Here is a 23,733-nt window from a genome sequence, read left to right on the forward strand (position 1 = left end):
CACAAAGGAAAGGTTCTGAGTATATCTAAATAAAATGGAATTGTGGGAATTCCCCGAAGAATCTCCAAGCGTGGTTATTGTTTTGTTGAAACTAATTATCTTAATCTTTTAAAATAAGCTTTGGAGTTCAACCGAGGAAGATTTTGTATGTTTTTTTCCCCGAAAGAGCCGCCTTTGTTGTTTACGTGATCTGCCTAGAGCTTGTTAATTTAGTTTAGGGCCACGGCTTTTGTCAAGGTAAACAATGGCGATTCATGAATGACTCATTTGGTTTGTTTTCACTGCAGTCTGATCTCCCAAACTGATCCAAGAAGAAATCCGTTTAACTTGTTGGTGTCAGGAGGTGTCAATGATGACAGCCTCTCAGTTTCTTGTCTGGTTTCCCTTTGCTGTTAGATAACAGTTAGGGCTGCAGAGCGAGCTGACAAAGAAATCCTTGTGGGCTCAGCTCAGTTTATCTGGATTTCTTCTCTCAGCATAGCCTCCCTCCATGTTTGACGTGAGTGCATGACCTTGACAAGAATGTAGCTCATTGTTATTTTCGACCAAACTGTGGTCAGGATTTGAGGAAGAGGAATGGGCAAAGAGTGATATCTACAAATACCGCATCCTAATCTTCTGTAAATAAAATGGTCACCTCTGTTAGAATTTAAACACGCTTCTTTTATTATTATTCTTGTCTTTTACGCAGCTAAAATGTTTTGTGTCTAAAACTGCATTAACGCAAGTTAGTAGTTTGCAGTTTGTTTCACTGGCTTTCAGTGTTGTGTTTACCAGTAAATACACGATAAACTCTGTTTAGGTTACCAGCAAAGCTTCCAACTCTACCCACTCTAATGCACTTAAAACCCAACCCCCCTCCCACTTTTATTTTACAAACAATGCCAGGCATCGCTTCCAGGCAGCATGCTGAGCCAGGAAGAGGAAGAAATTAGGTCGGTAAGGTCATGTTGAACCAGGGCAAGTGGAAAGTATACCAAACCACCTGCCAAATGTTGGACAGTTAATCACATAGACTTTTGCCTCCCATGTCGTTTATGCAATAGCGCAGGTGTAAAAAAAAAAAGCAGTATGAATGCAATGCAATGTAAAGATCCATTTGACTTTCACCAAATGATTAACTCTCCCTGCTTGACTGTTATTTAAGTTCGTGCAAAATCGGGCCCGGGGCAGGAAAGCTCGTTCAAAGTTGGGCCCGGGGCAGGAATAATACACAGACCGGGCGCAAATTTGACAAGTGAACACCGAGTGCCTTACAGTATTCCTTGTTATGTAAACCTTACTAAGCATCATAGTATGGGTGGACATTTGAAAATGGTAGTGCTGGAAAATGCATTTAGAATTTAGAAAGTTTTTTTCCCCCCACGTGTTCAAATCAGATTGGATAAAAATTCAAAAAGTCAGTGAACCATTAAGGGGAAACACTTATCGGTGCAACTGCACCAAACACCATTTTTTCAATGGCATTTGCGTGCACTCTTGACGACAACATTGCTATTTTTATACTCCGTATTTAACTCTGTTGGCAGCGACAGGATTACTCAGGCTTTCACATGTTCTTGTTATACAAAACAACATAGCCCAGAAGCTTCAGTTAGGATTGCCTCCTCAACCAACATAAACTCCAGGCTATTGTCACCTACATACACATCATGGCCAGAACTGCCAGGTGTGAGTGTTTATTGCACACATGACAGCAAAAATAGTGCTAGATGACAGATAAAATAACTACACAGAGACGGAATGACTGCAAGTATGGTTTATTGTCCACACATATCACTGTAACAAACGTTACTTATCGGCTATATAGCAGTTAATTATTGCCATCCATTTTTTTGTACTGCAAACTTGGGAGTTGGGGAAAGGGAGCTTAAACCCTCGACTGGTCGGCAGTGAATTGCAAATCCCTTGTAAATGGGGCATTGAGTGTTCGCTGCATGAAAAGTCTCCCATGTGAACCGCAAAACCAGCCACGGCTAATTATTTTTATTATAATAGATGGCTTATTTGTGAATCTCAGCTCACTTAAATATATGATTTACTAATCCTATTTGTGCTTGCCGTTGTGGCCTGTCGAGTCAGATGAGTGTTTTTGTATATAATTAATAGCCAAAATGTTCTAACAGTCGAAGGAATTGTACGCACACTCACACTCAGACACAAGCTCGACATCACATATACTTCCCATCTTGCTCATGGCTATAAGAGATACCTTTTGGCTCACGTCTGTTCTTTTATTAGCATTTGCAGATGGCTTCACAGGAGTAGCCTTACATAATCTCTAAAAGGATGTCTTATGAGATGAGCATAAAGAAAGCCTTCATGTTTATTGTACTATACTAAAAGTCATTGTAAATATCTTTATACATGCATTACACCAACGAGAAATGCTTTATTTTCCACACAATGTACAGAATTAGTTCAGTGTTTAAACAAAGTTTCTCTTGGTATTCAATGAGAAACATTGTCAAAACAGGGTCCTGCGTTAAGTCTTATGGTGGTGGCTTGACAGCATAGTTGTGGTGGCATTGTCAGATGCTGTACTGGTTCTGTATTTTCAGAATCAGAATCAGAATCAGAATCAATCTTTATATGCCAAGTTTGAGCATGCCAAACAAGGGATTTGACTCTGGTACATCTCGGCCAACATTTAGGTAGCTAACAGCATTCCGGACAACGTGCAAAAATTGACAATTATTCTCAAAACATCCCCTGATCTTAAACTTTGAGGAAGTGGAATGGGCAAAGAGTGATATCTACGATTACAGCATAGAATCCTAATCTACTGTAAATAAAATGGTCACCTCTGTTAGAATTTAAACACGCTTCTTTTATTATTATTATTATTGTCTTTTACGCAGCTAAAATGTTCTGTTTCTAAAATTGAATTAAGATAAGTTAGTAGTTTGCAGTTTGTTTCATAACAGTAACATTCATTCATGTCAGAATGCGCTCAGATGTTCGAATGCATGTCAAGTTAAATCTTTCCTTTATAAATTACATAAGTACAAGTCCAAGTCTGAAGGTGTACTTTTCTACGTTAACAGCCATCTAACGCAACTAGCAATATTTGCGTTACAAAAGACGCCTTTGCTTTCAGCTTGCTCACATTCACCGTAGACTCCACGCAAAATAGCGGCTCTACTTTTGGAACAAGCAAAGAAAAACCTTAACTTACGACTGCCAACATTTACAAGCACTTTATCAAAACAAGAAGCCCCGAGTGACCGATGATGCGTGGATCTGGCAACCATGGCTCCACTGTTGGACTAGGCTCCAGCGCGCTCGCGATACTCGTGAGGATGAGCGGTTCAGATAATGAATGGGTCCCATTATCTGTGTATATAAACTTGTAAATGGTTAGGGTACATGAAGGGAAAAACAAACATTGGAAAATTTGCTAAGGAGTTTTACCATATTAGAATGACTAAAATCGGCCAATTAATAGGCCGTGCAGTAGTTAGTAGGCTTTACTTCATTGCTCCAGTATTCAGTGGACAAATTACAATCCAGAGATATTTGTTTTGTAACCCATACTCACATGTCATAGTCTTCACAGAAATACAGTTATAGTAAATCTTGAGAGTTCTACCATGTTCCTTTTTCAACACTTTGTGGTATGCACTGCACTAACCCAGAGTTCATTGGCTCTTTGTAGGTCAGTTAAACATTACTCTTGTCACTGTGAGTCTCTCAAGAGACTGCTGTTTTGGGTTTCAGTGAAGAAAACGGTGTGAAACTCGAGCATTATGGTTTGGAGAAGTCATAAAATCCATGTGTCAAGTCTTGTGAAAAGGGAGAATATCTTCACTTTTCGAGGTTTTTTTAATCCCTGCGTTAACATTAACACAAGAGCTGTGAACAAAATCTGTAAAATGCATAAGTGAAACTATTGCGCCATGATGAACTATTCGCTATTTGTTATCTCTTCTGACTTCAACAAACAAATGTAAATATCATACAAAATGCACCCAAGTAGACATGCAAATCTTTAATTAATCTTATTGAATAAGGAAAAACAAACTTCCAAAGCTACGTGGCCTTATCAGCTTAATTTAATAACTTGTTGGCTACTGTCAGCAGCACCAATGTAAATAAAGCATTTTCTTTAACTGGCTTTCACATCTACATGGAGACATTTCGGTCCACTCAGAATTGTTTGAAACTGACGGCTGGACAGTCTCTCTCAGGATTAATGTTGACAACACTCTCTTTGATTTTAAAGAAAGATTGTTTTATTCTGTTTTGTGCACAAGGCCCACAGAGCGATCATGCAGAATTTCTTGTCTCATCAACTCAGTTCACCACATTATGAATCAGAAACTGATACACAGTGATTAAGATGTCATTAGGCTTTGTCAGGCTGCACACATTAATTCACCATTACTTTGAGGGTAATCCACACTTGTATAACAAGTATGTAGCCTGTGTCAAGCAGTTGTTTTTTCTTTTTGTGTTAATCAAGATGAGACAACCATTGTTGTTTTTGTCAAAACATCTCGAGTTTCTCCATAAACATATGAGTACTGCGAAGGTAGGCGGAGCTTTAGTGAGCCAGGCGTAAGAAATTAGATTGCCATTTATCTATGTACTATATATGTATGTGCGCGTCTGCGTGCGTGCCCGCGAAAATTAATCAACATCGAGTGGATTATAGAATTAATTGAACATTTTTAATAATCGATTAATTGTTTACATCGTTTTTTAATTAAAAATTGTTTCAGCCTCTTAACTGTAAATATTATCCAGTTTGTGATTTTGTGTTGATTCAAAATAAAACTTGTTTTTACTTTAGGAAACAATGATCAACATTTTGATCTGGTATGTTACGAACCAAACCACTAACTGAATTATGATTGATTTTTGTTGTCAATTTGAAAAAATGTCCTGCTTTATTAAGGAACGTAAATGTAAACATCTGTTTTTTCCTCCATCCAATTTATCAATTGATCAACAAAAATAATCAATAATAGAAATAATACTTTGTTCCATCCCTATTATATAGTAGTATAGGCAAGTGCCCAAAAGTAAGTACTGATGCCCGTTATCAGTGCATCACTCGCCTTCTGTCACTGTAGCTGTTTAATCACCACTAGTCTTCCTGTCTCACTTTCTTCCTTCCTTCCACCCACACACTTGTCTAGCGTGCAGTGCACTTCATCGGTTGCTCCCTGATGGCTCGCTCCTCCCTTCCTGTCGTTTTCTTCCTCCATGTAGGCCGACTGTCTCTTCATTGCTGTCACAGTGTCAGAGCAGGTGGAATCAATTCCTGACCCAATGCACCCAGCACCGTTATCACAACTAGCTTTTTAAGTGAGGGATTTAATGAGCGATCCCTCTGCGAGATGACTGGCGGCATGGGTCACACTTGCCTGTGTGGAGTGTAAGGGAGGAAAACCGCGAGAAGGCATGTTGGACCAAACCTGCATTACAAAGGCAGACGATTCGCATGCCCCTCTCAGCCTCTTCTTTCTGCTCTTCAGTTCTCAGAATATGAAGAAATAAGACAGTACGCTGATATTGCTGACTTATTAGTAAGCGAGGTAGTCTCACCGGGGACAGACATACCACAGGATAATCCGTGCACAATTTTCACATCCGGTAACTGGCATTCCTTGAATCTATCTGAGGAGAATCTTTGTATGTGTTTACATAATGGTTGGGGATTCTTTCACGGTTTCCTGGTCTCTCTAAATGTCCAATTTTTCCTTGCAGATGGAATCTCCTGTCTCAACACCAGTCCCTCCCCCGCTTCATCTTTTGGCTGCAGTAGGCAACAGTGAGATTGCCTCGCCATGTGAACAGATAATGGTGCGCACACGTTCAGTAGCAGTGAACACATCCGATGTGGCCCTATCCACGGAACCCGAGTGCTTAGGACCCTGCGAACCCGGCACAAGTGTCAATCTCGAAGGCATTGTGTGGCAAGAAACTGAAGATGGTGAGTGCACTATTTTACTTTGTCATGATGGGGGGGGGGGGGCATCTGTTTAGTGTGATATGGAGTGAAAAAGCTACGTATCTGAGTGGTGCAAATGTTTGAAAAACCTTGATCAAAATAATTTTGGTGAGTAGAAAATAAAACAATGCCATATTTTGCAGCTGTGAACCGTTGAAATCCAGAGACTTGGAACAATGCTCTGTTTCACGTGCAAGCCAGTCTGTTGAAAAATGAGCCTGGGATTCACACTAGCCATAAAACCAGAGCTGTGACTGTCAGTGTTTTTCTCTGCAAATACTGGCCTGCTCAGTTTGGTTTGGCTCAGCCACTCAGCAGACTTTTATGTTCCTGTCACAATATAGTGGCTTCAAGTTGTGTGTTAAAAGCAAAAAAAACAAAAAAACAAAATCATTGCAGGCGTAGCACAAAACAAAACCATTGCAGGCTACCCCATGGCTCCCACTGGTACACAAATTCAAAATCACTAGCTAATAACCAGAATTTCAGTTGCTTTACTATAAAAACAATGGTGTGATGGCAGGATGTGGAAAAAATCCCTTTTTAGCCATAAACATTTTTTACTGTTTTTGGAAGGCTTTTCACAAGGTTTTGGAGTCTTTCAGTGGGAAATTTGGTTTAGTCATAAAGGAGAACATTTGTGAGGTCAGACACTGATGTTGGATGTTGCATATTGCTCACAGTTCTTGTTTTCAGTGTTTTACTAATAGTCGGCTCACATTTGACAACTTTATAATGATTTTGGTTTCAATTTCTCTGAATGTGGTTTGTTTGATCAAGTGTGAACACACCAAGTGTGAAACAGTCGGACAGAGAGCTAGCTGTAAGAATTGGGTCTTTTAATGAAGTCGAATGCCATTTGGATCAGTTCAACTCAAATATCATATGGACCAAAGATGCAAACTGTTGTTAGAATTACTTCAGAAAGCAAACAAATCCTGAATAAACATTGAATAAGTGCGGTACAGTTTAAGTGTGGACGTGTGAAGCAAAAGAACTTTTGGTCCTTAATTTGTATTTGAGAGGCCCTTCATAACATAAACGATGTGATATGGACTTATTCAGATTGCTGCTTTTTATCAAACGTTTTCTTCTTGTATTGTCGATGAATGTATTCCTCAAAAACATATAGCTTAAACAAAATTTTATAATACTTAGACTATAATACTATAATAATTTTTATACTATTATAAGAACATTTTAAAAATATATATTGTCTCCTTGGTTAAAATCTTGTAGATCCCTCCTTCAAATGGCCAGCGAGTACCCTCACATAAGTTATCAAAAGATCATTCTGCGTAATGAAGTCCAAAGATTAGTCCTTTACCACTTGAGATTTTTCTTCCAGCCCAAAGCTGTCTTGACATATCCTTTTTCTTTTCTGCCACCAAGTATCCTGCCATTCACCCTTTGACTGTTCTTCATGAGAACTGAGAGCGAGCCAGGCGAGGGCCTGCGGCAGGGGTGGGAGTTACACAAGGCGACTTCTGTTAGTGACACAAACATGGCTCAGAGCCAACCGCAGCACTCCATTTGTCTTTGCTTATTCTTTGCCTCTCGCCATGTGACTGCCCCCACCTTTTCTTGACGTGCCCCCCCTTTCCCTCCCTACTTTAAGTTTGTCCTTTGCCTGCACTCTCTTGAAACTGCTATTTTGGCTAAAACAGGCTGTGGATTAGTCTGTTGAGTGGCATGGGGGAATACTTGAAGTGGTTTTTAAATGTTATGGTGGGAAACTACTGTAGATGTTGCTGTTGAAAGGGGCTTGGCAGGATAAGGGCACTGTGCAGGTGCAAGCCAGGTGGTAGAAACCATCACGATCTTTCTAACCCTTTTTGACACCATTCTATCTTTATCGTCCTATTTTTCATCATCCTTTCGTTGGGGTACAAGTTGCAGTAGTACAGGATAGTTTGTTGTGTGGTTTGATTCATTGTTGTCATTGTATTGCTTAACAGAGTTGGCACTTACATTACAAGGGAACGTAAATGTGTAAAGTTAAGAAAATTTAAAAGCAGTGGATTGTATCGGAGAAGATTTTACACCCTGGTGTCACATGTCACTGAGACGATCACCACGCGGCACTGCTTCATGTCGCATTTATGTTTTTGTTGTTTTAACTAATCAAATTATGTGTTGCCATGATTTCGCGCTATTTATGCCACCGACGCAGCTACCACATCCCGCCAACAAACACAACGATGGAAACACAAGCCTGATCAGGGTAGTTGACGAACCAAACCAAACGCTGCCACTTGGTGGAAACGTGGCTGAAGAGATTCATGAAAACAAATTCCTCTCATTTTGAGGCATCTGAACATAGGGAAAAAAGAGTTAAGCAAGAAACATCTGAAAAATGTAATAGGGGCCATCCTGATTAGTAGAGGGTGGTGGTGAGCAATCCCATTTGCCTCTGCATGACAAGGCTCACACAAAGCTGTTTTAGCATGTACCATGCGTGTGCGTGTGCATAGCATTTAACGTGCCAGCTAACAGCTGCTTTCAGCCTTGTGGGAGTAAATGAACAACAGACTCTAGTAATTGCCGAGTGTCACAGAACTCACTCTGTGTAAGAGAAAGAAATGGATGAACAAGCGGCAAGCTGCAAACAAAAAGCAATCACAGAAGCTTGCTTGGCCTTTGGACGCTGATGACAAGAATCTCGGTTGATAAGGCAAAATCTATTGTCCTCTGTTATTTGAACAAAGATGGAGCAGCTCATTCAGTTTTGACTGGAATGACACTACGGAATGGTTGTGGTTTATAGATTTTCACCAGCTATGTGGATTACCGCTCCAGATCACTGAACTAAATACAATCAGACTCCTTTTCTCGGGTGATGATGGAGGAAAATGGGTCATTAGAAGAGAGGAAAAGCAAATGTGTGCTGTTGAGTCAGTCTGGTGGCAAGTGAAGCGTAGACAGGAGAAGGGGAGGCTGTGGGGGTAGGGGGTCATAGCCATGGTATTTTGAGGCCCAGTACTGACACAAATCCCTTCAGCACAGAGGAGGCAGTGGCAGCTCCCAGGGTCATGTCAGCATAGCGATGGGCCAACCCCTCCCAGGCTTAGCATGCTGATACCTCCAAATGTCATCTCTAAAGTGCTGGAGAGGTTTATTGCTCTTGAAATACAGCCCAGAATGCACTGGCTCCTGCTCTAGGCTAGAAGGAACACAGAGGGGCCTCTTTGGCCAAATAGTCCTGCTCACTGCCAGTGCACCTCACCCCTTCCCCCGAAGCCCCAACACACACACACACGCACACACATACACGTATTTCACGGCAGGCGGTCACCAAAGCAGGCCCCACAGATTCTTAAGATCCCTAATTGAAAAAAAATATGGGCTGCTTGTGATCAGTGTTTGTCTCATGAATGTATTTATGTATTTATGTATTTATCCATTACATATTTGGAGCACGAGGAGCAGAACTTTGAGTATATGGGTTCAAACCTATTTGGCATTTCAGGGAAAGAGAGGTCATTGTGAAAGTATTAAAACAGTTTGAATTAGTTGCCTTTGTTTTACTTACCTGAATCCTCTTAGAGTGTGGAAATTAGGGAGTCAACTATGTTTCCACCAAGTAGTCTATGGTTCAGTTCAGTGCATGTTTATTGCATTTAAACTGTAGAGGAAAATTTCCCCATTCCCCATGTTGTCTAAATATAGTAAAAGTCAGTCCCACTTTTCTGCACCCCAGTGTTTGGACACTAATAGCGCAATATGATCCAACTTGAAAAAGGCAGTGGATTGGAAAAGGGATGCAATCAAAGCAGTTGGTTCCTTTGTTTACAGAATATGTCTGCACAAAAGACTGTGCACCGTGCTGTTTCTTCTATTTGATTGATTAATTGTTGGGGTATACACCACTGTGTCGCTGTGAATGTGTTGCATCATCTTGAATATACACCCTATGGTGGAAACACAACCCACATCAGGAATTGCTGCTCCAAGTGGCACAGTATCGACTATTAAACCAAAGCGAATCAAGTGGTCGACAAAATGTGGCTGACAGACACTTGCAGGCAACGATTTAATGCTGTTGCAAAGGCCACCTGTTAGTAACCTCTGGTTCTGCTGTGTCAGCCGAACATGGTCTGCACTTGAACAATTTTGTTAAATAAACTCGCTTTCGAATAGTGTTTTTTTTTGTTGCATCGATTGAATGATTTATATGACAAACGTGTGGCAATACTTGCCCCCCCCAATCAGTTCGTCTGGTTCCTGTTTTCTCAGCCAATAGTTTTTCTCATCACTGCAAAAAGTCCATGTCATCAATTTTCAGGGGAAATTCTAACACAAGTTTAAAATGTTTTCTAGATTACTCTGAAGGATCTTTTGAGAAATCGGCAGTCTTGATATACTTCAGTCATAAATTTAGTCTTTGGATTGTGTTACAAGAGTAAGGCCATGGAGAGTTACTTCTTACTCAAATTGGCCAGGAACTCTCTTTTTCCAAGCACGTAAATAACCTTGAAAACATCAATCTTACCCCTGAAGGAATTGTAGTCCTTCCCAGTGTTTGTCATAAGATATCATGTTTGCTATATACATGTCAACGCATGCTTGAGCAACGTGTCTTTGGCAGAACTGTCTCTTAATCTCAGCACCATCTCCTTAAAGGAAAACACCAAGAGGGTTTGTTTAAACAAAATGGTTATAGACTTTCCCAGGTGACACAAAAAACAAACAGACCAAAAACTCCTCTCCGTCTACAAATTCTTTTCAAGAATAACTGTGCGTGTGTTATCACATTCCGATTTAGACAAAGGTCCTGGCATGTATGCTTGCTATTTTCAATGCAGCAACATAAAAAATAAGCAGATTGTGATGAAATTTTCCATCCATCAGCAGCTGTATATGGCTGATAATGTTCCAGAAGTGCAAAGCATACTAATACTCCTTTCTTCTTGGTAAAATTGACCTTCTCACAAGCTGTCAATCCTGTCAGTGCGAGCAACTTCACATTTTATATCCTATGAGCCAGATTGTAGCCTGCAAACATTTCAGATGGGGCCCAGATGGAGTCCCTATGAAAGCTGTGGTCTTAAAAATAAAACCTTAGATGTCGCTGGATGACGAATTGATCCTTTTAGCTAATACTTTCAGCTAGTCAGGTTATTAACATTCAAATATTGGTTTCTTATCGGCCCTTGATTGCTTTTTCTTTTGCTTTGTGACACTTCTGGTCAGGATGATTGGGAAGTTCTGCTTCATTTGATATATTATACACAGAAGCACAGAGGGGGGAAATACGTTTTAAAATGAAAACGTCAATGAAGTGATACATTTGTAATACTAGTATCTCAAATGCTTGATTTAGCGGCGTTCTCATGGCAGCACACCAGCTGTGTTTACATTTTTTGCTCTATACAATGATTCCCGGGACTCGTCCTCTTGTTTGCACTTAATATTCTATGTTTGGAAATTATAAATACTTACATGTGGTCCTCAGTCTGCACATAAACAAACCTTCAATTCAAACACAATTTCCTCCAATGTGGAGAGGTATTAAATCAGATTGCAATGTTCTAATATTAAATCAAAATTTGAACAAGGGCACTCATTAATCCTCGTGAATCCCCCACTGTGCAAAGAAAAGGTCAGCCAGTGAACATGCACCCCCTTAAAACTTGAAATGCAGAGGACCTTTTAGTTGTCCTCTGCAACCTTAGGGAAAGTTTTTAAACGGACAAGAGGTTATGACGGGAATGGCCGTTCACCCATGCAGCTGCCCAAAATACTCTTGACTGAAAATTTCCTCTCCCATTACCCTCTTTTTCACGTAATCCCATACAAGTACGCAATAGACTCTGGGGCCTCACAGAGGCTGCCATGTGTTGCTCAACAGCACAGAATGGAAATGATTGGTGAAATTACAGGCCAATTTCTCTCATTATTGCAGACTTCACTGAGCTGTCCTGGCTGACCCTAATGAGGATGTCATTAAGTGGGCCAGTGTGCAGGGGATCAGGTTTTTTTTTTTTTTTTTGCTCTAAATCTTTCCAATCCTTTTCTTCACCTCAAAGCATAGAGGAAAAAAATAGTCATAAGTGCATCGAGTAATTAAAATGTCTGCAATAAACCTCTGTATGAATTGTTCTTGTCAGTTTTGCTTTTGGGTGATTGATTCATGTTTTGACAGATTATACAATGCCCTAAATTCTGACACTATTAAAATTGTAATAGCAAATTAAGATGACATTTTTGGTTTGATACGTTCTGGCACTGACCTAATATGTATCCAGTTCTGTGCCTTTGTGAATACATGTATGGATATGGATTTTTGAAAAAAGATTGAAAGCGCTGAGTCAAAACAACGTGATTAACTTTCTTTCAAAATAAATGCCACTTGCACATGAACGGTTGACTATACCATAAAACATTGTGTGCGACTTAAAGCTCACTTCCCTACAATGTAATTAACATTTTAGTAGTAGTAGTGTCCACACATGTAAATAGGTGGATAAATACATTTTGAGTCCCCTCAGACAATAAAAACAACTCTGCTGTTTATAGAAGCAGTATAATAAATCACAAGCTACATCATTAATATTGTATATTTCCTGAAAACAGCGTGTTTCAATGACGTGAAAGAGATTTTCAGCCACAGTATGTTTAAAAGTCGTGTCTCGTGTTGAGTCTAGTGTGGATGAACGGATGGATAGATGGATGAACGGACTGACTGATGGATGGATGGTGATGCTTTTATGAAATCATCACGTTTGTTTGAACTTCAGAGGTTTGCCTGTAATGCAAATGCTTGGAATTTTAAATATTTTCCAGAATCAGTATAAAAAAGGAAAAAAACAAACAAGGAAAGAACAACATATGGCTCACCCGCTGTCACCACCCAGCAAGATTACACATTTCTGAACACAAACATTTGTTGAGACAGTGTACAGTAGGTGTGATTCTATGCAGGTTCCCTTCACGGGAAATGTCTGATGCAAAGAAACAAAAGAAAGAAAGTGTCCACATTATGACTTCGATGAATCTTCCAATTTGGATACCTGTATTTATCACATAGTATATATCCTGGAAAGTCCTCAGATCAAGATTGAGTATCAGTAACTGGGTCTGACAGTACAAACAATTTACAAATGTTGTTTTGTAGCAATAGTTTTACTACAAAAATCTCTTGACATCATTCCAATCTTGTATTATTTTAATATGTAGGCAGCAATTTTCGATTTACCAATGTACAGCGGTATTGTTGTACCACAGTACTCCCACTTTACCCCAGTGACTGGATCTTGTGAAGTGGGATGTAGCAACTTCATATTTTGCCGACCCTTAACAACATAAATGGAAAAAAAAAAGATCATAACTGTACTGTTGGTGCAAATGTGGTGCACGCTTGATATGCACATTTTTCCTATACCACGAGTCTTTGCGTGAATTAGGTGAGTGACTTCCGGTTTGAACCGGGACCAGCATTCCGTGTACATGGCTGCTGGTTGTGCAGGTTGACTTTCTATGACAGTTAGAGACTTAATAATGTGGGAGTGCTAATTATCACAGTTGAAAAAAGGAAAAACCTTTCAACCCTGCTTCCTACTAATGTAGCAGAGGAGGAGGAGGATGATATCAAAGCATGGATCATTTTAACGGTGAGGCAATCTCAAAAGCTCTGAGGTATCAGTAGTAAAATTGGTCGCATTCTGTTGAGATGTGAGACACTATTATTACCTTAAAGCAGATGTAAGACCCAGTCAAAACTACTTCCCACTGCACGGAGACCTCATCACATACTAGCTGGGCTCCAAAAAACAAAGGAAAATCAGGAACGTATTAGCAGAAATACCAGTGCAGATTAAGAGGCAAATATTGACTTGTTTAACAATTTGTGCCAGGATTATTATTACTGACAGAAGTCCACACGGGGAGTCATCAGTATGACCCATGTGTTGGAGGGGAAAATATTGTGAGTGGAGAATGGTTAGAAGTTTGAAAAAAAGTGATTATGAAAGAGAGAGAAAAATGAGGTGAGCATGAGAGGTTTCCTCAGTGAATAAAATGCTCTGAGGGATGGAAGCTGCCAGCCAGCATTCCTGTGCCATTAGATAAGTTAGCTCACTGCAGCCCATAGTTTCTCCGCAGTGCTGAAGTGGCAAACTGAGGTCACCAGCACAGCAAAGCCAAGGGGGGATGGTGATGAGAGTGATGTTAGAATGTTATTTAGCAACATGGTTGCAGCTAATCATCTGAAGCTGCTTGTCGGATGACGTACAATCCAAGCAAGCCCCCAATTAAGTGTGTTTTTAACTATTACATTATGTAATGTTTCATAGACTTGAAAAGTGTTGCCCGATTAAAAGTACTTGCTTCAACATATCTCGGGGGGAATAGCATGTAGAAGTGAATCTCGCAGAACTAAGTTTAGATTTGAAATGCAGGGTCAGATATCCAACTCAGTATAGGTGAGATTGTGTCACTCAAGCTGAGTGATACCAAAATCACACATGTCAAATAGCGGCACAGAAGTGACAGAATGTGCTGCAATACCAATGAAGTCACTTTGCTTTTCTTGCACACTTAGGCACCTCCAGTTAAATTAAACTGATCACACCACATTTATTAAACCCAAGAGCTTATCTAACTTCATGGAGGATTTCAGAACAAAGTCATATTCTTTCCAATAAGGTAGGATAGAGGAATGTCAAAAATGATAAATAATGACTCTGCAGGGAAATGTCCTGGACTGCAAGATAGTTTATTTGAATGGGAAATGTGCTGAGTGCATTTTCCCTGGTAACCCGAGTCTGATCATTCCCAGAGGGACCTCCTGTCAAGTAATTTAGAAGATTTAGCCATAAATCACTCCCCGAACCATTACAGTATTAGGAAAGGGTTCTGGCTCATGTGACTTTCTTGAAAACCTCTTTTAAACCCCCTCTGCTAACAGATCCATACATTGATTTAAGAGCATTTTCCTACGTGCACAAATTGCGGCTGTGATATTCATTATTGAAATATTTATCGTTTTCTCACAGGGATGTTGGTGGTAAATGTTACTTGGAGAAACAAGACGTATGTGGGTACACTTTTGGACTGTACACGGCATGACTGGGCTCCACCTCGGTAAGAAATATTTGACTGTTTAATGTGCCTATTTATATCTGCGTTTTTATATTAATGACCTTTGACTGGTGTACGCAAATTTCTCTCATACAGTCTGTTGTATGTCGAGGGATCTAAGTATTTGCGTTTGTATGTGGATGAGTCAGTGCATCTTTTCTACGGTAAAAGAGAAAATATTTGTTGCTGAGAACATGGAGTAGTCTCCATGGCCCAAGTAGGGTGCTCTGTTTTTTATAGATTATTGTTCTTCAATGCATACATTTATTCAAATAACTTGAATTAATTGGATTTTCAATCATTAATAATATTGATGAATGTGAAGACACTGGTGTGAATGATTTCTCACAAATATTAACAATGATACAACAAATAATACCTTCGCCTGGTTTCAGATTTTGTGAATCCCCTACAAGTGACCTGGAAATGAGGAATGGCCGTGGCCGAGGTAAACGGATGAGGCCAAACAGCAACACTCCGATCAACGAGAACAGTAACTCATCAGATAACAAAGGCGCCACCAACAACAAAACACGCGGCGCTTCTAACAGTAAGGGCCGAAGGGGCAGCCAGACACCGTCGGAGCGGCGCACTCCACCCAATAGCAACACAGAGGATATTAAGGCCAGTCCCTCCTCAGCTGGAAAACGGAAGGCCAAACCTGCATCAGACATGGAGCCTAATTCCAGCTCAGAGGACACCAAAGGCAACAAACGTATGCGGACAAACTCTAACAGCGGAGGGGCGGGTCTATCGGGTCTTCTCATTCCTGCTATCAAGACCGAGCCACTTGCACCCCCCCTTGATCGGAGCTGTCCTTCACCTGTTCTCATCGATTGCCCTCATCCCAACTGCAACAAGAGGTATAAGCACATTAATGGTCTCAAGTACCACCAAGCCCGTGCCCACACGTATGATGACGTGAAGCTGGAATTGGATGTGGACAGTGAATATGGAGAAGATTCGACACTTCACCCCGAACCTGAGAATTGTAATGGTGCATCCATCTCACATAAGGGATCATTTTCTCCAGCACGCTCAGTCACGCCGAAAGGAAGGAACTTTGATGTTCAAAGTACTTCCCCATCACCTGGGAAGTTTTGCTCAAAGCAAAGCAAAAAGAAAATAGCTGAAACAGAACCGGAAATCAGTACACCAATGGAAGGCTGTGACGATGGGGCATGTCTTTCGGACGAGGCCAGTAATGATGGCATTGATGAAAAAAGAGGCACGGACAAGTCCAAAAAAGCTAACACAAAGGCCGATAAAATGGGCCCAAGAAATGTGAAGTCACCACGAACTGTTGCCACCGGTGCTTCGGCTACACAGCAAATGTACTCTTTCCCTGCAGGAAACCCGAATTCTTCCCCAGGGCTTACCCCCATTTTGCAAGGAATCCCCAAGAGTCCCCAAATGAAAGGCGCACAGTCAAAAAACCCTGCCGTAGGAGATGCTCCCTCAAGTAGCACAAAAGACAAGAAGAAGAAAGACAAGAAGAAAAAGGACGGCGGCAAGGAAGCTGACAGCCCCAAGTCAATGGGAAAGGGGGGGAAGCTGGAGGAGAGCAAAGCATCGTACACAGAAGTACCTGAACAAGGAAACAAGGCTGAAGGGCTTCTCAATGGGTCCTCCGACCCTCATCAGAGTCGACTGGCAAGCATCAAGGCTGAGGCTGACAAGATATACAGTTTTACAGATAACGCTCCGAGCCCATCCATAGGAGTAGCCAGTCGCATAGATGGCAGTGGAATGCCACAGCCACTTACGCCTCTTCACATGAACCAGAACGGTGCTGACAACTCATCGGTGAAAACTCACAGCCCAGCATACTCGGATATCTCCGATGCTGGTGAGGATGGTGAAGGCAAACTAGAGAATGTCAAAAACAGGACAGAAGACCAGGCACTCAGAGAAAGTGTCAAAAAAGCTCTTTTTCCAAATCCGCCACCCAACAAAGATTCCCCATACTATGCTGGCTACGACACATATTACTCACCCAATTACGTCAACCCCAGTCCCGGCGGACCAAATCCAGGCACGCCTGGGACCGACGGTCAGATGAAGATCAAAAGGGAGGATGACCAGGATCAGGGTGAGGAAAAAGCCAAGGTTGAGGTTCATGAGGATCGCAAACCTGACATTGCTCCTGGCCAGCAGCAACAACAACAGCAACCCTCCGTCATTCAACAACGATCCAATGTGTATATGCAACCACTTTATTACAATCAGTATGCCTACGTACCGCCATATGCATATCATTCCGATCAGGCATACCACAACCATTTAATGAATACCAATCCAGCCTACAGACAGCAATTTGAGGAGCGTCAGCGACAAATGGCAGAGCAGCATCGTGCCGCTGAGAAAAAGTCCGACATGGCCATGAAAGAAAGAGAAGCTTCCATCAAGGAAGATTGGAAACAAAAGAACCCAATGCAGCCAAACCTCTCCAAAACGAGTCAGTCAGAGATTGGAAAGACGACGCAGCCCACCAACAAATCCAGGGACTCGCCCTCTGAGGTCTCTTCCAAATCCATGGGAAGCATCAAGGCGGAGTCCCAGCAAGTTGAAGGTCTCAAGATGAAGCTGACAGAAGGGGGGCACCATGGGAAGGAGGACTCAAAGCAAGGGCCGGATTCAAGAGCTCAGGCTGGTACGGAGCAGGCTGTGTGGTACAGACAGGTAACTACAATTTAAGACGATCATAAGTAGAGCAAGGTCCTCACTCGGTTTTGAGTCGTAAGCACAAAACAAGGGCCTGAAAGTTGCAAAGACATATATCAAACAAACTCATTGATAAGCATTTTCTGTGCTGGTTTGCCATTGACCTTTACTGGTTGATTATGAGTGCATAGAGGGCAGAGATATGACATGCAATATTTCCACGTAGGAGAGGTTGTCTTTTGTTTTCAGTTTTTCTGTTCCGCTTAGATGTGCACACACTTGTCGTTGGAAACCCGCAAAAAGTATACGTATAGACCTTAGTTGTGTAGGAGTCTGTTTAACTTTTGGCATTTTTTTTTTTTTAACTATTGTTGTCATTTTGTTGTGCTTTTCTGACCACCAGCAATACCCTGAGAGTCAGAAGGCTCAAGCGGAAGTTGAACACCAGCAACAACAATCTCGATGGAAAGATGAACGGGACAGAGAACGGGAGCGTGATCGCAAATCAAAGGAAGAAAGGTGCAGGCCTAAGGACTGTCAAAGCGGGCCTAAGGAGGACGGCAAAGAAATGACTGACCCTCGAATTCATTCTGAGGAACATCGGACCTTGAGCAAAGACGCTCGTACCAATGCCCACTTGCAGTTTTCATCACCACTAGTACAGCACCAAGGATACATGCCGTACATGCATGGTTACCCCTATGGACAAGGTTATGACCCCAACCACCCTGGTTACAGGGGCATGCCTTCGGTCATGATGCAGAACTACCCAGGTATGACAATTACATTCATGAGAAAATTATTAACACTACCTGACAAGTCGTGAGCTGGGTTACAGTTTACAGGACACTGTATTGAATATGCGTGCCAAAAAATGTACAGATTTTGTAAATCCGTCTATTGTAATGTAATTTAGAGAATATTTATTAAGCAGTCATAATCAAAACTTGTTAAAATAAACATTCCTGATATTATAAGTCTTAAAGGCTACTCCTGGCTAACAAAGGGCGTAGCGTACAGTTAATCATTTGCAGTTTCTGGTTCCTTCCACAGTCCAGACATTGAATAATTTGTCCGTTACTTTGCTGTGCAAAGTTGGATACGCTTCGGCTTTAAGGCGGTACAGGCTCAATCACTAATCACTAAGCACTTCATTTTGATGCTAAAACCACTAGCTGTGTCAATCTTAGGTCATTTAGCATGGCATGTAGCTTATTCACTGGCACGAAGGCAACGTTTCTTGTCAGGTTCAGACCCGACCGTCTTTGAGTGTAGTAGAGGTCACTCTTTCTGCACAGACAAAACATGTTGCTAGCTAACCGACGCGGTCGAATTAGCCTTGACATCCGACACTACCCTTAGTAAGTGTCCTGAGGGGTGTGCATACGTCCGGCTAAGCGAATATTTTTGAGCCAATGGTTGAGTTTCTGTAATGCTATTCAATAGGTTTTGATGAGGTGCAGAATGCAAATCCAAAATGAACCTGTCCATCTTCCTATTCATCTAGGTTCTTACCTTCCTGGAGGTTATCCTTTCTCTCCATACGGCACTAAAATAGCCGGAGCTGAAGAGGCCAACGACAAATCCCGCATGAGCCCTACTGTCAACAAAATGGCTACAGACCCCAAAGCTCTAGATATCCTCCATCAACACGCCAGCCAATACAAAAGCAAATCTCCGACAGTAGGGGACAAATCTCTTGATAGAGAGCGGGAGCAGGACAGAGGAGCCGGCGGAGAAAGGGATCGCGAAAGAGATGTCGATCGGCCGCGCTCCTCGCCTTCTCAGCGGATCATGCCCTCTCACCACCACCTGGGATACCCCCTGCTCTCAGGGCAGTATGATCTTTCCTACGCCACAGGTCAGTCAGTCCTCACTTGCACGTTCTTCTTCCTTTGACGATTATTTACATGACAAGGCCTTTCAGTGGATAATTAGTATATAAACTTAACACTCAATGAACAAAAGTAGACACAATGATTTTTTCCCCCAGATTTATATGCACGTTTACTTACATACGTCATCAACATTCGTTCCCTCTTTTGTAAGTCACCTTGATTGCTGCCGTGTGCAAGTTGGCACTCACATCTACTCTTATGCCCGAGGAGTGGAACGGCTTTTGAAAACCGTTTAGAGATCTATCTTGCTATCTGAAGCTTTCCTCAATTATAGGCATGCATATAATTAATTATATACGCACATATACAAAATTATTATAGATATTACATGTGCACAGACACGCACATATATATATATATATGTGTGTGTGTATATATATGTATATGTGCGTGTGTGTGCACATGTAATATATATAATAATTTTGTGTATTTTGCTTCTCAAATGGTTTTGATGTCTTGCTAATAGTATTTTGCAATCCAGGACTTCCACGAGCTTCACTGTGTGATGCATGTTAAATGTTTCAATGTACAGGTGGTGCTCATTTCACGCCAGAATCCGCCTTCCATAGTGGCCTTATGGTCCTAATTACAGTAAATACAAGAATGTAAAATGCACATCAATGAAAATATGAATTATGGTGCTAATGGGGCATTCATTATTGTGCTTCGTAGCCTCTTTAGTAACCTTGAAATGCAGTGTGGCCGTAACCATCGTAAACTGAGAAACACCCCCTTTCATTTTTTACTAGCTGTTCGCGACCCACTTTTGAGGCCCATCCCACCAGTTAAGCCACCGCTTCGGACTGTTAAATTAGACCAGACAGCCAACTTGGTTTCAAAGGGCAAACCTGAATTGACGAAATGGCAACAAGCACTTCAATCACTGCAAGTTGGTCCTTATCAACTAACCTTATCAACCTCCTTCACCTTCTCGGAGGGGAGAACAATAAGATGGAAATAAAGAAAGGACCACTAAATAGACGTGTAAAGACTCAAATACAACAGACTTCTTTCAAATCTAACAACTTGACACAGCCTCGAGTATCAGGCTTCCAGTTGATGAAACGCTGTTGTCAGATTTGTTCTTTGTCCTGGATTTGTCTCAAAGAAAATGGACTCATTGCTGGTACTCTTTGCTATGCTCTGCTGCTGTCGAGTATTCAATATTCAGTGCAGCCCCTCAGCTCATCCATTTTAAGTAGGTCTTCTAAGGACAAGTGGATCACAGTGGTGACGGTATCAGAGTTGAAGAATGAGCCTGAAAAGATGGCAGGCTGCACTGACACCTAGTGGATGGGCTTTGGAAGGACAGCTGCAAAACCCACCTTGAATGTTTGCAAAAGCAAATCAGGACCATTGCCATGAATGTGCCAATTAATGGGAGTTTTGCTGTTTGTCTTCAACAGGCAAACCAGACCGCCACACCTCAACCCTGCAAAGATTCATGTGACTGGCTCACATGAGAAAAGGATTTCCCGGGTGTTTCCTTTAAGACATCAGTTCAATGGTGTTTCTGTGTGTTTAGTCGATCTGCCCGAGTGTCGGCAGCTTGTTGACGTCTTTCTTCCCCGTCGAAAGAATCTCAAAGCTGATCTAATCCAAGTTCAAAGCCATCACTCTACTCCTTCATGCAGGGGAAAAAAAAATGCCTCCCCTCTGATGATCTAGTCTTTGCACTGTCAACAAATACAATGCAAAAATGGACTATTGGACTTTTTAAGATTTTGTTTTGACTACATTATTTTTGTGTGTCGTATACAGAAGAATCTAGTGGAGGATCCGGAGGGGGAGTCGGGTGACTGATGGCAAAGGGGAGTTGAATTAAATTAAAGACTTGCAGAGAAAATTTTATTGAGATGCGTTCAACTTTATGTCGCTGGCGTTTTGATGCCATGACGCAACAATATATCCTAAACTTGACAAATGTTTGGTTCTATTTGATTGGGGAAAGGGGAATATGGCAACTGCTGCTTGCTTTCTTCAGAGACTTAGAAGCCTGAGACTGAAGTTTTCATCCTCACCGTCACCATTATTTCCCACATGTCAAATCCTCAGTTCATGTTTCAGGGACCGATGTCACCGTGTTTTTGCGAAGGGACCTCATACACCTCAACCGAGATTAATTAAAAAGAAACAAAACAAAACAAACAAAAAAAACGTGATAAATGCTTGCTTTCGTCAACTGACTAAATTTCAATCGCGACGGTCATCTTTGAATGTCTTGAATGCCGGTGTCAACGCTGCTTCGCCTCACAGTCAAGCCACATCAGTTATGGCGACACTTGTCGGGGTACTCCGAGTTTACTTTGCCTCATAAACTTTATGTTCTGCTGTAATATCAACCGTCCACGGATAAACGTAAAACGAGTCCCAGAATTTGTGCAGGCACCTGAATCCTCTATCAATATCCGGAACCCCTCTGACGCGGATTTGCCGTTCAATGTGTCCATCTATGACTGATATGGCTTCACTCTTGAACACATTCATCTCTTTATCATTCTCTTTTAAATTATTGTTTCTTCAAGTCCAAACTTGATATTTTGGTTATTTGCTATTTGGGATGTAACTTCTGGCACATTGATTTACATACTCCTAATTGTGAGAAGATGAGTAAATACTAAATATATCCGCAATGTCCTCTCAATTCATGTATTTGAGTTTCACTTAAGTGGTGCTGCGGTGTAACCAAGTCACGCCCAAAACCTCAGCTTTCAAATGTCTGTTTCTTTGAGCAGTCGGGTGGGTGGGAAGAACATGTCTGGGATGGAGTTGACACCAAATAGATGTTATTTTTTTCTTTTGTTTTTTGCAGTCATTTGCATTTGTTAGCATTGTTGCCCAGCCAGCAGCTAGCAGGTCCTACATGTTGTTGGTCTTCGCCAGTACACCCCTCGACCATTTATCAAAACGGCATCTCCTTGACGTCTGTGCTTTTTAAAGATGACGAATGGCTGAATCGGGTGAATGTGGTGGTGTTCGATTAGTATTTAATCTGTAAGGGTAATCTAGGCAGCTGTGATGTTGTCATTCAAGTCAGTGAGGTTTTAGTACCAGCAGACTTCATACATATACAGTACATATAGTTTTATCAAACAATGGTTGTGACAAGTGCATTTGTTTGCTCACAGAGTAGTACTTTTATCTCGGTAGTCAGCAATGCCCAGTGAAAAATCGAAACTATATTCTAAAAGTGTATGAAAAGCCAGAAAAGTTCATGTTTGCTTTCAACATAATGGAAAGTGCTTGGCTCTTGTGTTTTGTTTCAATGGTGCAGAGTATATTTATTGGCCAGCAGTTGGTGCCTAGTTGAACATTCTTGTGTGGAAACACAGAGACACTCACTCGTTTGTCCCTCCCTGACCCAATTTGTGTCGTACAGACACCCCACCCCCTCACCCAGCACCCCCCTCAAAGTACCCGCAGAGGTGCTTGCAAGGATGTTTACAGCGTCTTCTTCTGTGTAAGACATTTAGAACCGTCTCTCTCCTCCTCCCCCACCTCCTCTCCTTTCTCTCCCTCCCTTCAGGAGTTTGTGAAAAGTGTACATTACCATGGTTCTTTTTTTTTTTTTTTATACAATACTCTGTAACTTGCCTTTGTAAATTTGGGCTGGAAAAATAAATCTTTTTATGAGACAATCTGTCCTGATAACTGCTCCCTTGCTTCAACTTTCTTGACTTTATTTGTAGTAGCCAACGCAGTGGAACCTCCAAAGTCAAAACGCCCACACGTGCTACCATTTACCGGAGAAGTATATAATACAGTCAAACGAGTGTTTTGGTCTGGGGCTGCCTTGCTAATTCAGGACCTGGATGACTTCCTGTGATGTAATGGAATCGTTAATTCTGCTGTCAAACATTAAATCCTTAAGGAGAATGTTTGGCCATCAAATTGTGACTTCAAATTGAAGAGCACTTGGGTTCTGCAGCAGGACTATGATCCAAAACACACACATATTGACTTCCAAATGGCTAAAATAAGCAGAATAAATAGATTTTTGAGCAGTCTAAAGTCTGGAATTGAATCCGACTGACTGTTGAGGGTGTACAGCTGGTCCCCTGTCCCACGGCAAGGAGGAAAAGCACACTACTACTCCTGAATCTGAGATTTGACTTCCCCACGGACAGTAGA

At 41.5% G+C, this 23,733-nt stretch overlaps 1 protein-coding gene across 2 annotated transcripts in view; it reads left to right on the forward strand.

Moving 5' to 3' along the window:
* Positions 1–23,240, forward strand: part of znf609b (zinc finger protein 609b) — a 37,833-nt gene extending 14,593 nt beyond the window's left edge. For both annotated transcript variants that reach the window (XM_061275902.1, XM_061275903.1), the window contains exons 2-7: positions 5,716–5,941; positions 14,956–15,043; positions 15,436–17,722; positions 18,108–18,477; positions 19,212–19,565; positions 21,009–23,240. In XM_061275902.1, coding sequence (XP_061131886.1) covers positions 5,716–5,941; positions 14,956–15,043; positions 15,436–17,722; positions 18,108–18,477; positions 19,212–19,565; positions 21,009–21,052 — 3,369 coding nt within the window. In that variant the 3' untranslated portion in view covers positions 21,053–23,240. The remainder of the gene's footprint in view (positions 1–5,715; positions 5,942–14,955; positions 15,044–15,435; positions 17,723–18,107; positions 18,478–19,211; positions 19,566–21,008) is intronic.
* Positions 23,241–23,733: the final 493 nt, after the last annotated feature.

This window comes from Syngnathus typhle, linkage group LG4 (assembly GCF_033458585.1).
Source record: "Syngnathus typhle isolate RoL2023-S1 ecotype Sweden linkage group LG4, RoL_Styp_1.0, whole genome shotgun sequence".
Lineage (NCBI taxonomy): Eukaryota > Metazoa > Chordata > Actinopteri > Syngnathiformes > Syngnathidae > Syngnathus > Syngnathus typhle.